The sequence below is a fragment of the Bombyx mandarina genome, chromosome 24 (assembly GCF_030267445.1).
Source record: "Bombyx mandarina strain Sakado chromosome 24, ASM3026744v2".
NCBI lineage: Eukaryota > Metazoa > Arthropoda > Insecta > Lepidoptera > Bombycidae > Bombyx > Bombyx mandarina.
The window spans coordinates 11,933,317-11,948,513 of NC_143230.1; the positions used below are offsets into that span (position 1 = coordinate 11,933,317).

Genomic DNA, 15,197 nt, shown 5'->3' on the forward strand with positions numbered 1-15,197 from the left:
AGAGACCTTTTTTCATTTTTTTTCAAGGCCACTATACAGCTAATTAAGGAATCGTATTTAATAGTCAGGTGAAATGAAAAGTTGTTCATTACTTTAACTCATTTATTTGCACAACTGTGTTTAAATGCACTTCTTTTTCGCCTGCCAACTCATAGTGCCATCTGCTAGAAGTTACGAGAAAATATATTGATTTTCGCATGTCCATCTTTAGAAAATGTTTAGTCAGCTTAGCACTTAATAAAGATTTTTCAAAACTAGTGAATTGTTTTTATACGTAGTGAAATAAATAAAATATAACGGTATTAGATACTTTTGATATACGTCAATGTGTACTCGATATCCGATGCTTAATACTAGAAATACTAGGTATTATTTTATCTTCAAAAAGGCATATCCTTTTTGTACATGTTTCTTAATCTTATACAGATTGTAATCTCGGACGTAATATTACAATTTACTGGATAAGGAAAAAGGAAGCACATTTAATGGCTAATAATAAATTTAAATTATTCAAAGGTCACTTTACTTTCGTCGTTAGGCTATAAAAACTATAATTTACTATTTACATCCGATTTAAATATGAACTAGACTTAATAATTTCTCTCTATCTATTTACAAGGATTCATTGAATTATTACTATATACTTATTCTGTTATTTGAGTCGTCTATTATCAAAGGTGGCAATCTGTGCATTTGGACAAAAAAATGTTATTGATATGTCAATACAGATTGATTTGAATATAATCGTCTCCTTCAAAGAATACGGTTCAAAACCTGCATTAAATAAACGTTAATACTTAACCTGTTATTTATCTAAGATGTCGTTCAGAAGAGTTTTGTGACTGCTAATGGAATACAAAGTCAATAATTCGTTTTTCTGATTTACCAATAATTGTCCAAAAGTCACATTGCCGGCTTTGATAATAGTCGACTCATTTAATTCCTAAAAATCGTGTTACAGTAATGAATCTGTTATAGCTTCCAACCTAATATCACCTGTTACTTAAACTAATACTTACTAGTACATAACAAGTTATCGTTAAGCCTCGTCGCCCGCGTCAGGCGCAACACTATCTGGGATTTTGATCTTCACAACATCCTTGTCCTTCTCGCATTTGACCTGCGCTTCGACGGCTAGTTGGACAAATTTGAGCTGCAGCTCGCTAGATACGGACTTGGGCAGATCCTTCAGTATCGATATCAGATATTTAGCTAAATGATCCAAGGGGTCCATGACCTCGGGCGACTGCAAAACAATTTTATTTTCGCTCGCATCGTAGTTTCTAGAATATTCCGTGCGATATTTCTTTGGCTCCACGTCCGCGTATATGTACTCGTGCTTGGGGCGCTTGCGTTTCTTCATCGGCGAACCGGTTATTTGTTCCATCATCGATTTTATTTCTTCATTCTATGAATATAATGTATAATATATTTTGCTGGATATATTAAGCTAAATTAGCTGTAATATGTTTTATTTATTTAATTTTTTATTTATTGCTTAGATGGATGGACGAGCTCACAGTCCACCTGGTGTTAAGTGGTTACTGGAGCCCATAGACATCTACAACGTAAATGCGCCATCCATCTTGAGATATAAGTTCTAAGGTCTCAGTATACCTACCTACAACGGCTACCCCACCCTTCAAAGTCCCTTTAAGAGTCACATGGGCAAAGCTTAGTTTGTTAGAGTTAATGTTGTTTTATTTATGGCACAGGCGGATGACTCGGCTGACGGCAACCCGAGTTAAAGTGGTTACCGGAGCCCATGGACATCAACAACGATTACATGACGACTGTTATATCCGCAAAGGAATAATACGTTTCGGATACTGCGATAGGCGATATACTATTGTTGCAGCTTATCATGAAATGGGTCGAAAGTTTAATGAACTATAAAGTTCATTATTTGTGTTTTTTTTATGCCCATTGTAGGCAGAGGAGCATGCGGCCCACCTAATGGTAAGTGGTCGCCGTCGCTCATGGACGTCAGCAATTCTAGGGGCGGAGCCAAGCCGCTGGCTACCATTGAAGGCCTACCATTGAAGATATATCAAGTGTTACGACACTCACTTCATTGGTCGCGTTTATTTGTCCTTGTTGTGAAAATTCATCTCCCTGTTCAGTCTCGATTTCGTACACCTTACCATCGGTCGAGACGAATATTTTCTTTATCTGCAATTCGACAACGTTAATATAAACAACTTACGCGACTGAAAGAGCGCGTTTTTTTTTTGATGCGGTAATTTGTTATCGATCTTCCCAATGCTAATCTGTGGAACTGAGAGCTATGTGACGAAAAACCATCAGATTTGAAACGGTCATAACTACGAGACCGATAGTACGTTCACAACGACCGCGCCGGCCACGGGTAGATCAAGTCGTTACGTATAATTTAATTACATCTGTTGTCTGTGACGTCATCGCAAAAGCGAAACTTTCAGCAAATTGTGGTGGTAAAACCAATCGCCTGGTAATTTAATTTATAGGCTTGTAGGCAGACGAGCATACGGCCAACCTGATGGTGAGTGGTTACCGTCGCCCATGGACATCAGCAATGCCAGGGGCAGAGCCAAGCCGCTGCCTACAAGCTTAATAGCAACAAAAATGTAATACTATTATGACCTTTACCTCATGTCGATAGCGGCGCTTATGTTGTGGCCTCTAACGGCTCCGGGAACCACTTCAAGCGTGAGGTTGTGTGTGTGTGTGTTTGTGTATGTGAGAGAGAGAGAGAGAGAGAGCGCTCTCACGGTACATGGTTACCGTCTGTGTTACTATAGCTCACTAGTCAGCCACTGTGAGCCGCTACTCACCCCGTCCTCGTCCGTGGTTTCATGTTTTTGCTCTTTCAACATATTATTGATGCCCGTGTACGAACTTCGCCTACGAGAGATACAGAGAATACATTATTTATAACGTCGACAGTAGCCGGAGCTGCGTGCAGTAGATACTGGTGGTAGGACCTCTTGTGTGAGTCCGCGCGGGTAGTTATCACCATCCTACCTATTTCTGCCGTAAAGCAGCAGTGCGTTTCGGTATGAAGGGTGGGTCAGCCGTTGTAACTATACTGAGACTTCAGAACTTATATCTCAAGGTGGGTGGGGCATTTACATCGTAGATGTCTATAGGCCCCAATAACCAATTAACATCGGGCGGGCTGTGAGCTCGTCCACCTATCTAAAAAATAAGATACGGAATAAAACTATATTTATGTGAGCACGTTTAACTCGTAAACACTACTAGGAATTGTTGGAGATGATCCCTCATTCTGCCTCACTATTGGGGTCTGCGGTCACGCTGTGGATTACGATTGCAATGAACTCGCTTCACCATGGTTTTCTGTGCACTATGCCATATGATTCTAAGAAAATGGGTATGGCGTTAGCCATCATAGAACACCAGATATTTGACAGATGCCTGAATCTCGCTTACGACATTATAAAGATAAGCTTACAAATATACAAGTTCCGAACAACATTACGACCGGTGGTCTACCAAGCAATATCGTCCGCTCGGTGGAAGATCTTCCCTTTGTCGTGTGGGTCCAGGGTTCTTATCGAATGAAATTCAAGGACACACTACATTTTTACTCAAAGGAAAAATTTGTAGGGAATTTTGCGAAACTTCTAACGCTTGTTTCAAGGGGGCTGGCGATAATCGCGTCGTGATATCGTTGATCGTGAGTTCGTTCCCTCGTCTATGCAACAAAAAAGTTGAAGGAGCTACCTACACACTTTTGATTACTTTCTACTGCCACCTCAGAGTTCAATTAGCGTTATTAAAATTCTAAATTCATGCCAAACTCAAGTTTAAAAAGTATTTATGTCGTTTACTTTAGGACTGCCCTCTTAACTTGGCAAGTGTGTTTTTGCCATGAAACTTGCATGCTAAACCGACTTACTTCTCACTATTGGCTATCTCTTTTTTCATTTGGCTGTGTGCGAACGGATGCTTCGTCTTGACATGTTTCATTAAGTTTGACACTGACGTCCGGAATGACATAACGCTCAGGCAAAGGTTGCAGCGCGCCAAACACTTGGCCTCGTCTAAAATCCCAAAATACTTCCATGCTTGACTTGTCCGTCTTGAGGTCTTTTCCGCGCTGCTATGAAAAAAAGCAACCAGCCTATAATGTTATATGCTATCATGGTCCAAGCAGGCTGATCTTCGACCATTGAAAACTTGAGGTCAAGCCACAAGCGGAGTTCATGGTGAATCTGGTGTTAGGCGGTTACCGGAACCCCTGGGCTCCCTATTAAGAGATCTAATGTGGAATACTACGTGTAAAAATGGGCTTGATATTATAAATTAAAAAATGTAAAAAATGTCGTCACCATTTTTAGCACCATTTTTTTATGATTGAGGGAGGCGTTTCCAGTTTCACCAGGACAGGCGAGCGAGCAAAAGCTCAGCCAGGAGGGCTTTTAGCAACGCTTCGGAATGCAGTTTCATCACTAAGAAGAATCGGCGAAAAGCTAAGGATTTTATAATTTCCAGATGTATAAATAATGGATCAACACATAAGCTCATGAGCTCACTATCCATGACCTAACGTTAGTCCATGAGCGGAGGTAACCATTTATCATCAGGTGAGTCGTATGCTCTCGTCTGCTACAAGATATGCAAATACTACTAAATCAGATATATTACGTGATCATAATAAATATAAAGGACTGTAGAAAGATTGACTTGAGTTTCAAGAAAGTTTTCCACCACCGATCATTAGCATCAAAGATATTTATTTATTTTATTTATTGGGTACCAACATGTTATACATCAGCACAGAACATTACAGGTATCATATACATTGATTTCACACTAAATGCTAACAGTTACAGGTACCGACTGCATGCATTGAAAAAAAAGCGGTTCCGTTGTATAAAAATACAAAAAAAAACTAGAAGACCTCATATTATTACACATTTACTACCAAATACGCTATTACTTCATTGAAAAAGCTCATTGAGCAAAGTTGTAGACTTTTCGTCTAAAACTGTCAACAGTGCCAGCAAAAGCGTCCAGAGAATACTAGTTATGCAAATTATTTAATTCCCCAACTAGTCTGCTGAGATAGATAGTAGTGATCAATGTTCTTCTTTGAATTCACTCCTAGGCGACGATGACTGTTTTTTTGATCAGGTGGGCAGCAAGACCATCGATTTATCTCTATTAAGCGCTGCGAATATACTATTCAAATCGTACAGCAATTAATCTTGCTATGAAATATGTACTAACTATGTCGAGACTTTAGCACTCATATCTCAAGGTGGGCAGCGGCATTGTCGTTGTATAGATGTCTATGGGCTCCGGCAACCAAATAACACCAGGTGGGTCGTGAGCTCGTCCACCCATCTAAGCAATAAAAATAAAAACAATTTTGACCTATTCTCAATTTGTAAGTTCAGAAAAAAATATGGATGAAAATATATGTGATTACATTGCGTTGTCAAACAGTCTCGCAATATGAGTTTTGATGATAAAATTCAATTGACTGTTCAAATATTGCTAAAAATGTTCATCAATTACTGATTTAAGTTAAAAAATTCAATAGTCATCGTAATATGACAGCAAATAGTTGTTCATAGTTTTATACACTTCACCTTAGACACATAAAAATAAGTTATCAAGCACCATTTTTTTTAAAATGATTTAGTAAATTTAATTAAACTATAAAATTGAGGAGAAGAAAGCTGTTTGGTTTAAGGGACATTTCGCTGAATACACACATATATTTAAGTTTGTAATTAACGGTGAGTTTTTTTTTTTCTACCTATGCTGATAGCCTTGAGAGGCTATTTCAGCTTCGCCCTAACGTTTGTAGGTGAGCTCGCGGGGCTCAAACCTGACGACGATGCTAACACGAACCCTAGCAAGAGCCGTGCTTCGCAGAATCTACCACCGGATCGGAAACGCGGTCCACTAAGAAGGTCCGGTGAGAAACTCAGTGGGCTGTGTCTGTGGGTTAATTTACTCGTGGAGCCCTTCGTCGCAAGCGACGGGTTCGACGAGAACGGTGACCGCCGGTGCTTGAAGTACCTAGAAGCACCGTTAGTGGATCGGGAGGATCCGAGATGACGTGTTTTGGGCGACGTCGACTGCTTTCCATTCTGTCCGCAGGATCGGGAATGTAGTTACCGGCGGCCACGATGAGAGGGTTCTCGTGTCGTGCCGCTTTATTGAAGTGGTTTGGTACTAGTGGACCCGACAGACGTCCTGCATACACAAAATGAATGAATGAATCCCTACACAAAAAATCATTCAAGTCTATCCAGTCGTTTAGTTGCAGTTATGGAGGGTAGAGGTAAGGAGAACCGTCTCTGTGTAAAAAGTGTCCGTTAAAATCTGCTAAATAAAGATGGCGCTACAGTAGCAACCGGGTAAATTAAAAAAAAGGCGCTGAAAGTTATTAGAATAAGATAAAGAAATAAAAAAAAAACGAAAGAACTGTAAGCACTACAAAATCACAAAAAGTATTTTATTTAAAGCCGATAAGAAAATACAATCGATGTCTCCGCGTTTTATTACCACTGCAATAATTTTAGGTTATATTGACGAAATTAGTTTGGACTACGTACCTCACACATGTGAGGTCTTGTACATTACACTGTCATTAACTACTCTAGTCATTATTTAAATTAAATTTCCTAACTCAGCATACTTGAATCAGTTAACAACTGCTCAATTCATATATTTTAACATACCCTGTGCCTATGCTAGCGCCATCATGGAGGATTTTTGAACTGTTATTCAGTGTGAAAGTGGGACACTTTTTGAAGCTTCCTCCCATATGAGACGGTTCTCCTTACCTCTACCCTCCATAGTTGCAATATAGTTAAATAACCTAAATACAAACTGCAGCGCCATCTGTCGGGCTGATTTGTGAATCTAAACCACCCAAACGCATACAAAAAAATCATTCAAATCGGTCTAGCCATAGATTATACACTTGGTCTAGCCGTTTAAGAGTTCAGTGACAAACACACGCGCAGAAGAAATATATACATATAAAGATTAGCAGAAACAGTTTATTGTTTTTAAAACTTCAAGAGCTTGTGGAAGGAAGAGGTAAGCCTAAGAAAAAATAGATGGATTGCGAGAAAAACGATATGTGTAAAAGGGGAGTGACCGCAGAAATGGTATATGATAGCAGAGTATGGAAGAAGAAAACATGTTGCGCCGACCCCAGGTGACTGGGAGAGGGCAGGAGAATAATGAATGTTTTTAAAACTTTAGTTAACTTTACACCCTCCAAAGAGTCGTGGCCTAAAGGATGGGACGTCCGGCGCATTCGTATGTAGCGATGCACCGGTGTTCGAATCCCGCAGGCGGGTACCAATTTTTCTAATGAAATACGTACTCAACAAATGTTTACGATTGACTTCCACGGTGAAGGAATAACATCGTGTAATAAAAATCAAATATAATCACTGGTGGTAGGAACTCGCACGGGTAGGTACCACCACCCCGCCATTTCTGCCGTGAAGCAGTAATGTCGGTTTGAAGAGTGGGGTAGCCGTTGTAACTATACTGAGACCTTAGAACTTATATCTCAAGGTAGGTGGCGCATTTACATTGTAGATATCTATGGGCTCCAGTAACCACTTAACACCAGGTGGGCTGTGAGCTCGTCCACCCATCTAAGCAATAAATAAAAAAAAAAGAGTGAAGTTTTTTTGATATGATATTGTTTTTTTCAAATTTTAAACTTTGAATGGCTCTCCTATAAAGTTGCAAAAATGTTTCTTAAACAAAATATCATTTCAGCCCTTGATACCATATTTTGACCCCGAATCTGGGAATACCGCCCGCCACCCGAGTAGAGTTCATCCATACTACCTGGAGCCACTGCGGTCATCCACAGCGCCGTTCCAGAGGTCTTTTTTGCCAAGTACCATCCGGCTATAGAATGAGCTCCCCTCCACAATGTTTCCCGAGCGCTGTGACATGTCCTTCTTCAAACGAGGCTTGTGGAGAGTATTACGCGGTAGGCAGCAGCTTGGCTCTGCCCCTGGCATTGCTGAAGTCCATGGGCGACGGTAACCACTCACCATCAGGTGGGCCGTATGCACATCTGCCTACACGGGCAATAAAAAAAATTTTTAGTTCTGCAAACTAATACTGGTATCTTCTTTTGATAACATTTATCTACAGTTACAAACAGCTGTGGAGTGTCTTTGACTGTACATATTTATGGTGAACTTTTAAATGAGCTTCTTTGGTACTGTTAATGTCGATGGTACTGACATTTCAAACTTCAATCTTGTTCATGGAGGGTCATTTAGCAGCATTGGTCACTGAAATTATCTGCATACTTCAATTTGATGCCTTAAAACCATTATTTGAAACTGGTAAACTATTGAAGCTACAGTTATTAACCCAAATAAAAAAAAAATGTTATAAGAGTAAGAAGTAAGGAATCCCACGCTCGGACACTGTGGCTGGTCTTGGAGTGGGCCCGTGTCCACTTGTGGATGTCTGTAAACTGTTAGCAGTAAGAGTAAAAATAAAACCCAGATATTGTCACAGTTAATAGCTTCTATAAGTTTGTTCCAAGAGATTAATTTGGAGAAAAAAAAAGAATTTGTATTGAAAGTTTAAATACAGGATTATTAATGTCTCATTTACAGAAATTAAGACCTCAAATTGAAATTCATAAATTTTTGCAATTTTTCATACATTTCTTCACACCCATGTGTTATTTTTTCTGTAAGTAAATGACTTAAACCATACAACTTTACCAATTTTTTTTTGTTATATGATAAAATATGTAAAATGTAAACATTATGTCTGTAAAGTTAATGGCACTAAATCACAACATTCGTAAAAATATTAAATTTACTCATTAATTTATTGCTTAATTATTATCACTGCAATTTTGTTTGAAAATGTTCTTTTTTAACATAAGATAATTTCTAAAAATAAAATAAAATTCATCAATATGTATGTTTTTGTAACATTCTGGTAGATTACAGTTTAATGGTACAAGAGATATGAGAAAAAAAACTGGCTTGAAAAAAAAAAAAAGACTCAAGGCTCGCAGCATAGGTAGGGAAAAAAGGTCTCATAGTCGCCCTCTAGTCGGGTATGTTAGTGGCTGATTATTAGTTAATTTTACACATATCATTACTAAAATAATATTATGTAGTCGAAGTCTCGTGCCATTTCAATAGCTAGTATCCAGAATTTAAAACGTTATGACAAAACTACAGAAGACGACCAACTATACCGTATTTTTCACAAAACTAACACGCATAACCCAGGTGAACTAATTCGTATAATGTTTGCTTTGCTCCTTAACGCAAAATCATTAAAAAACTTTACGTAAATCCACTATTTAAATAATGATATTGCCGATATCAAGTTGCTGTGTAGTATCAAATGTTATATTATCTCAGCTTTTTATGAATTAAGGTAAGTAATTCTTCGTCAAATACATAGTACCATGCCATTTCTTTCGTTGTGCTATAAATATTATGTAGTATGCGAAATTACGTATGTTAGTAGATAATAGATATCCGTAAAACTTTAGATACCTAGAGCTTCCGATTAATATCATAGTATTCGATTTATCCCAAGTACCTATGATTACTTACCTGATATTTATGTTTTCGACGTCGCTTTCAAAGTCGGTACGGTCACTCTCTTCGTCAGAGTTTACTGAATGAACTCTGTCCATTTTAACTTTAATGAACCAATTCACGTAAAATGGACGTTGACTAGTTCAATACGTATTAAAACCGTTTGTTTTTGAAATATTTCATGTAAATGATATAGACTGTAATATATTTTTAACTATTATTGATCACAGGTGGAATATATTAGGTTTATTCTGTTTATGAAGGAATAGAATACTTGATACGCGACGCGTCCGCCATATGCATGGCGCGTTATTTGTAATGTTACCAGGAATTAGTTTAAAAATTTACAATTCGGTTAAATTGTTTGTTAATTTCAACAATATGTATGTGGATCTGAGTGGATTAGCGTATATTTTACGTATCCGAATTAACAAAAAACAAGGTATGCATGCTTATTATCATGATTTAATAATATTGTATGGAAAATTTACGATAAAATATGCAGCGAGTGGCTATCACAACACAAATATTTCACAGATGTCTAAATCTCGCTAGCGACATTTTCATGGTAAGTTTTCATATTCACAAGTGCCGAATAATAATATCTGGACTGTCGCTCTAACGAACAATATTACCCTCTCGGTTAAAGATCTTCCTTTCGTTGTTACTTCGCAAAAATATATTCAAAGTATGCACATGTTCTTAGTTTTGGCAGACTTTCATTCTACCACACGCACTACGCATAGTGAAGGCTGCCAATGGTTGTGAGTATAAACATATATGTCTATATGTGTGTTGGATTATATACATATATAATCCAACAAACTGGATTATATACTATAAGGAATCAGAAGAAAAACCATTAAAAAAAAATAACAATTAGCACACATTTACAGAGACTTAAGACAATGACTCACGCACACCATGTCCACGACTACCTTCTCTCACGAACGCCGCCGATCGAATGAATGTTTCGTTTTTTTTTTTTTTTTTCCTACCTAAGCTGATAGCCCTAGCGGCTATGTCAGCGTAACCCTAACTTTAGTAGGTGAGCTCACGGGGCTCAAACCTGATGATGTTGCTAACACGAACCCTAGCAAGGGCCGTGCTTCGCAGAATCTACCACCGGATCGGAAACGCGACCCACTGAGAAGATCCGGCGAGAAACTCAGTGGGCTGTGTCTGAGAGTTAATTTACTCGTCGAGCCCTTCGTCGCAAGCGACGGGTTCGACGAGAACGGTGACCGGTGCTTGAAGTACCTAAAAGCACCGTTAGTGGATCGGGAGGATCCGAGATGACGTGTTTTGGGCGACGTCGACTGCTTTCCATTCTGTCCGCAGGATCGGGAATGTAGTTACCGGCGGCCACGATGAGAGGGTTCTCGTGTCGTGCCGCTTTATCGAAGTGGGAATGTTTCGAGCAAAGGCGTTGCTATTTATAGGCACTCAACATTATTATAAAATTCGTGTTTCCTAAATTAATACTTAAAGTCTTTAAACGATGTTCTCTCGACGAATGTCAACCGACAAATGCGCGGGTGACGGAGCTGCACGCCGGTTTTATACCCTTTTTGTAGGGTATTCCTTACTCGGCCTCTCCTGACTGTGGTTCGTCCTCGACCACATAACTGGGGTCCACTCGTAACGATGATGCGGAAGCGTGCGAAAGATCTTGTTAGATCCGCGCCTCCCGAAAGTTCGGCAGGGCAGCCATGCCAGCTCCAGTCTGCAACCACGATGTGAGGCTGCACCACGTGTGGCGGGCGTCCCGCTCGACCGTCCTGATAGATAATCCTGAAAATGCAGGCAGAGCGCATAAGTAGCTCAGTAGGACTGCAAACGAACTACTCCTTACTCGTGACTCACTGCGTCGGGCTTAGTAGACCAAAGGCATCATAGTCCCCAACGAGTGAAGCAGCAGGCCACAGATCGAGCGACATCGCCCTCTGCGTCACTGCCAGTCGTACGGCCTCGTGAAGTCGGCGGCTCGCGAGCATCACGTGCAGTGTGCACACGAGCAGCACGTGTTGTATGCACGCCAGAAACAGGCGAGCTCGCGCAGACAGCGGCACGCAAGCAGTACGTGCAGTATGCACGTCTGAAGCAGGCGAGCGCGCGCAGCCAGCGGCAAGCAAGCAGTGCGCGCAGTATGCACGTTTGAAGCAGGCGAGCGCGCGCAGCCAGCGGCACGTGAGCAGTGCGCGCAGTATGCACGTCTGAAGCAGGCGAGCGCGCGCAGCCAGCGGCACGTGAGCAGTACGCGCGGTATGCACGTCTGAAGCAGGCGAGTGCGCGCAGGTAGCGGCACGCGAGCAGTACGCGCGGTATGCACGTCTGAAGCAGGCGAGTGCGTGCAGGTAGCGGCACGCGAGCAGTACGCGCGGTATGCACGTCTGAAGCAAGCGAGTGCGCGCAGGTAGCGGCACGCGAGCAGCACGTGCAGTATGAACGCTAGAAGTAGGCAGCGGCATGCCAGCAGTGCGCGCAGTCTGCACGCTGGAAGTAGGCGAACGCGCGCAGCCAGCGGCACGCGAGCAGTGCGCGCAGTAGCACAATCATTCTTAATGCGCATATTCCTGTTATTATCCAAGGGCCAGTGTGCGTCGCCCTTCGTTAAGTGTCTTCTGCATTTGGTTATCAGTAATCCCTGTAAAATGGTCCCAGACCCACTCGTACGAAGATCGTATTAAAAACGTACGAGTGCATTCCACACGCAGAGCGTATTCAAACGTGTGAAGCTTCCCGACACGCCGACCATACTCAAACGTGCCGAGGCTTCTCAATACGCCAGCCTAGACCAATCGTATTGAGGCATCTCACCGTGACTCCGAGTGAGGGATACGTAACTAGAGAGCAATCATCTATAGCTCACCCTTCAGGCTCATCATAGGAATACGTATATTTGTGAACAATGATCATTATTAACTTTACTGACTCTCAAAGAAGGCAGCACATGTCTCAGGGGTCCACTCGCCCCGCCACGACACCATATATTGTGCAGCTGCTTGCGTAGTTTTGCCATAACTGCCGCTGAGCAGCCGTAGGGTATAACGTCCACTGGGTAGAATTTCGACAACCTGATACGGGCCACGCATGCCGGAATCAAGTTTACCTGCCGACCGATATTACGCAGCTACCGGCACGTCGCTTGCGTGCTACTGCCGCAGAAACCATCGAGGGGCCTGAGCTGGCGGCAATGCCCGTGAGGTACCATCCTCACCATTCGGTAAGGTCCACGGATTGCCGGATCTACATTTCCTGTAGACTGTGAGTTATTACCCAAACAAGATTATCGACATTAAAAACGGCTGCTGCTCGTCGGTGCCCGTTCACGCGAGCATCATGTCGCTTTTCACTCCGTGGTACCAATCGATGAGCTCTACCTCGACCTAGTTCTCGACGAACTTAACGGCTCCGAAACACCTCAATCGTGACATCACTAATTAGAGTCCTCCCCACAGGTGTGGTGGCGTCTTTTCTACCAGAAGCTGCAGGGCGGATGTCTGTTGTCTTGCATTTTGTGATGTTCAGAATGAGCTGTAATCTCAAAATTTGAATTGACCATTTTGCCAACATAGTCCCGAATTCACCTTCGGAAGTATGCAGTCAACCTCAAGAATTATCTACCTGTGTGACATTACGAGTCACTGGTGACTCAACTAGTGCCTGAACCCTATGAGGACTCGGCCAAACCTGACCTCCACTAAAGATGAAATAAAATCGTGGGTAGATTAGTGTTCGCGGCTCTAACCTGAGGGCCCATTATGCCCCGTATCACTATTATAATTCAAAGTTCTATCAGAAGTAACCCATTCACTCAGCCAAACCCTAGCATCGTCCCTTAAACATGATGCCACTCGCGATAAGCATTCGTGGTCGTTCCACCCGTTAACTTCTCTGGCGCGTTCTACTTCTTCGCACAAACTTCAATGATAATTATTAATCGATGGGTCAAAATACGATATGTAACAATTTTGCGACCTTGAGGGATGCAAAGTTTTAATTGCTTCCATTAAAGCACTGGAGAGGGTAGACGCCTTAGAACCAGGGATACTAGATTCCACGTGGCCTTGTTGCGAACCATCGATATTCGACATGGGAGTCGTAACTGTCCGTAGCATATCGGTGGTCTGTTCAGCGCGAGCCTTATCGTTAGAACGTGTCGCGACAGATTCAATCGTGCGCGAGCGCGATCTCGACCTCCACTACGAGAGCGACGGGCACTACAAGAGCGGTCCCTACTACGCGACCCGCGCCTAACCCGAGCACGTGACCGACGCACATCAGTACTGCGAGAATCACGCTGGTCTTGGACCCGCAAGCCATCCCGTGAAGTACGACCTCTATCGTTCGTATCGCGATCCTGTCTATCATCTCTGTGATCGCGAAAGCATGTCGTTTTCGATTACGAGAATCATCTCGAGACGGTCGCCTCCGTGTACTAGGAGTTTCAGCATGTCTCATTATCACAGTTAAAATTTGCAATCACACAATAAAAATAACAAATGAAGTATGAAAGCATCAAAGTAAGCAGTCATTGTAAAACAAAACAAAGTTCAGAGTTTTACGCTACTGTGGGCTATTTGAGTCCTTTATCCTACTTCTGACATTAGGAATCAGAAGAAAAACCATTAAAAAAAATAACAATTAGCACACATTTACAGAGACTTAAGACAATGACTCACGCACACCATGTCCACGACTACCTTCTCTCACGAACGCCGCCGATCGAATGAATGTTTCGAGCAAAGGCGTTGCTATTTATAGGCACTCAACATTATTATAAAATTCGTGTTTCCTAAATTAATACTTAAAGTCTTTAAACGATGTTCTCTCGACGAATGTCAACCGACAAATGCGCGGGTGACGGAGCTGCACGCCGATTTTATACCCTTTTTGTAGGGTATTCCTTACTATACATATATAATCCAACTTACATTTAATATTACTTTAATAATTTTAATTATCTCATAGCTATATAAATTGATTAATTGTGATTATAGTTTGATTAATTCATGTCTGACGCCCGTATTGCTTATTTCAGTCGTGAAACACTAGTGCATTCCGGGTTGAAGTTTTGGCCTTTGGGTATGATAATGTTGTACAGTTGAGATATAGACCTCATCTCATAGGGTGGTTGATGGTGCTCACGTTATAACAGTCTGTTGGCTCCAGTAACTATTTAACATGGGGAGGGCTGAGAGCTCGCTGAACCGTATAAGGAAAAAAAAACCAATACAGATAAAATTAAACCACTTCTTTAGTTACAATTCGAAATTGTCATTTTCGCACTCTTGAATATTGAAGTTATACTTCTTTAGGCGCGTTATAAAAAAATTATGAGAGTGAAATTTTACGACGCGCGCGCACCGTGACACAACATTAACAGAATGAAGTTGCCCACTAAATCGCTTATTACATACAATACGACCGACGTAACTTGGCGAGTCTGAATATAGCCGCAGGTGAACTTTCCGAACCGTACCGAGAATTATCTAATTTATACGATATCAATAAAAGGGATGTTCAATATGCGTGTTTGAGGATGTTGTTTAAGCGATTTTTTTTCAAATTGATTAAAATTTAAATAAAAAAAAAGAAATAAATTTAATAAAAATA

The 15,197-nt window shown here is 41.3% G+C and overlaps 1 protein-coding gene and 1 pseudogene across 2 annotated transcripts; both read right to left on the reverse strand.

Moving 5' to 3' along the window:
- Positions 1 to 91: 91 nt before the first annotated feature.
- On the reverse strand, positions 92 to 9,926 carry LOC114248459 (uncharacterized). Of its 2 annotated transcripts, none has more exons than XM_028181701.2 (5): positions 9,594 to 9,926; positions 3,902 to 4,105; positions 2,814 to 2,883; positions 2,071 to 2,172; positions 92 to 1,408 (listed from the first exon to the last, which is right to left on the reverse strand). In XM_028181701.2, exons 1-5 carry the CDS (start codon positions 9,674 to 9,676, stop codon positions 1,040 to 1,042), a joined length of 828 nt encoding a protein of 275 aa, XP_028037502.2. In that variant the 5' UTR covers positions 9,677 to 9,926; the 3' UTR covers positions 92 to 1,039. The 2 variants fall into 2 exon arrangements, with proteins under 2 accessions (XP_028037502.2, XP_028037503.2); XM_028181702.2 differs by having other exon boundaries at positions 3,902 to 4,102; positions 9,594 to 9,895.
- A 1,603-nt stretch (positions 9,927 to 11,529) lies between these two features.
- LOC149500081 (uncharacterized) lies at positions 11,530 to 12,150 on the reverse strand (annotated as a pseudogene).
- Positions 12,151 to 15,197: the final 3,047 nt, after the last annotated feature.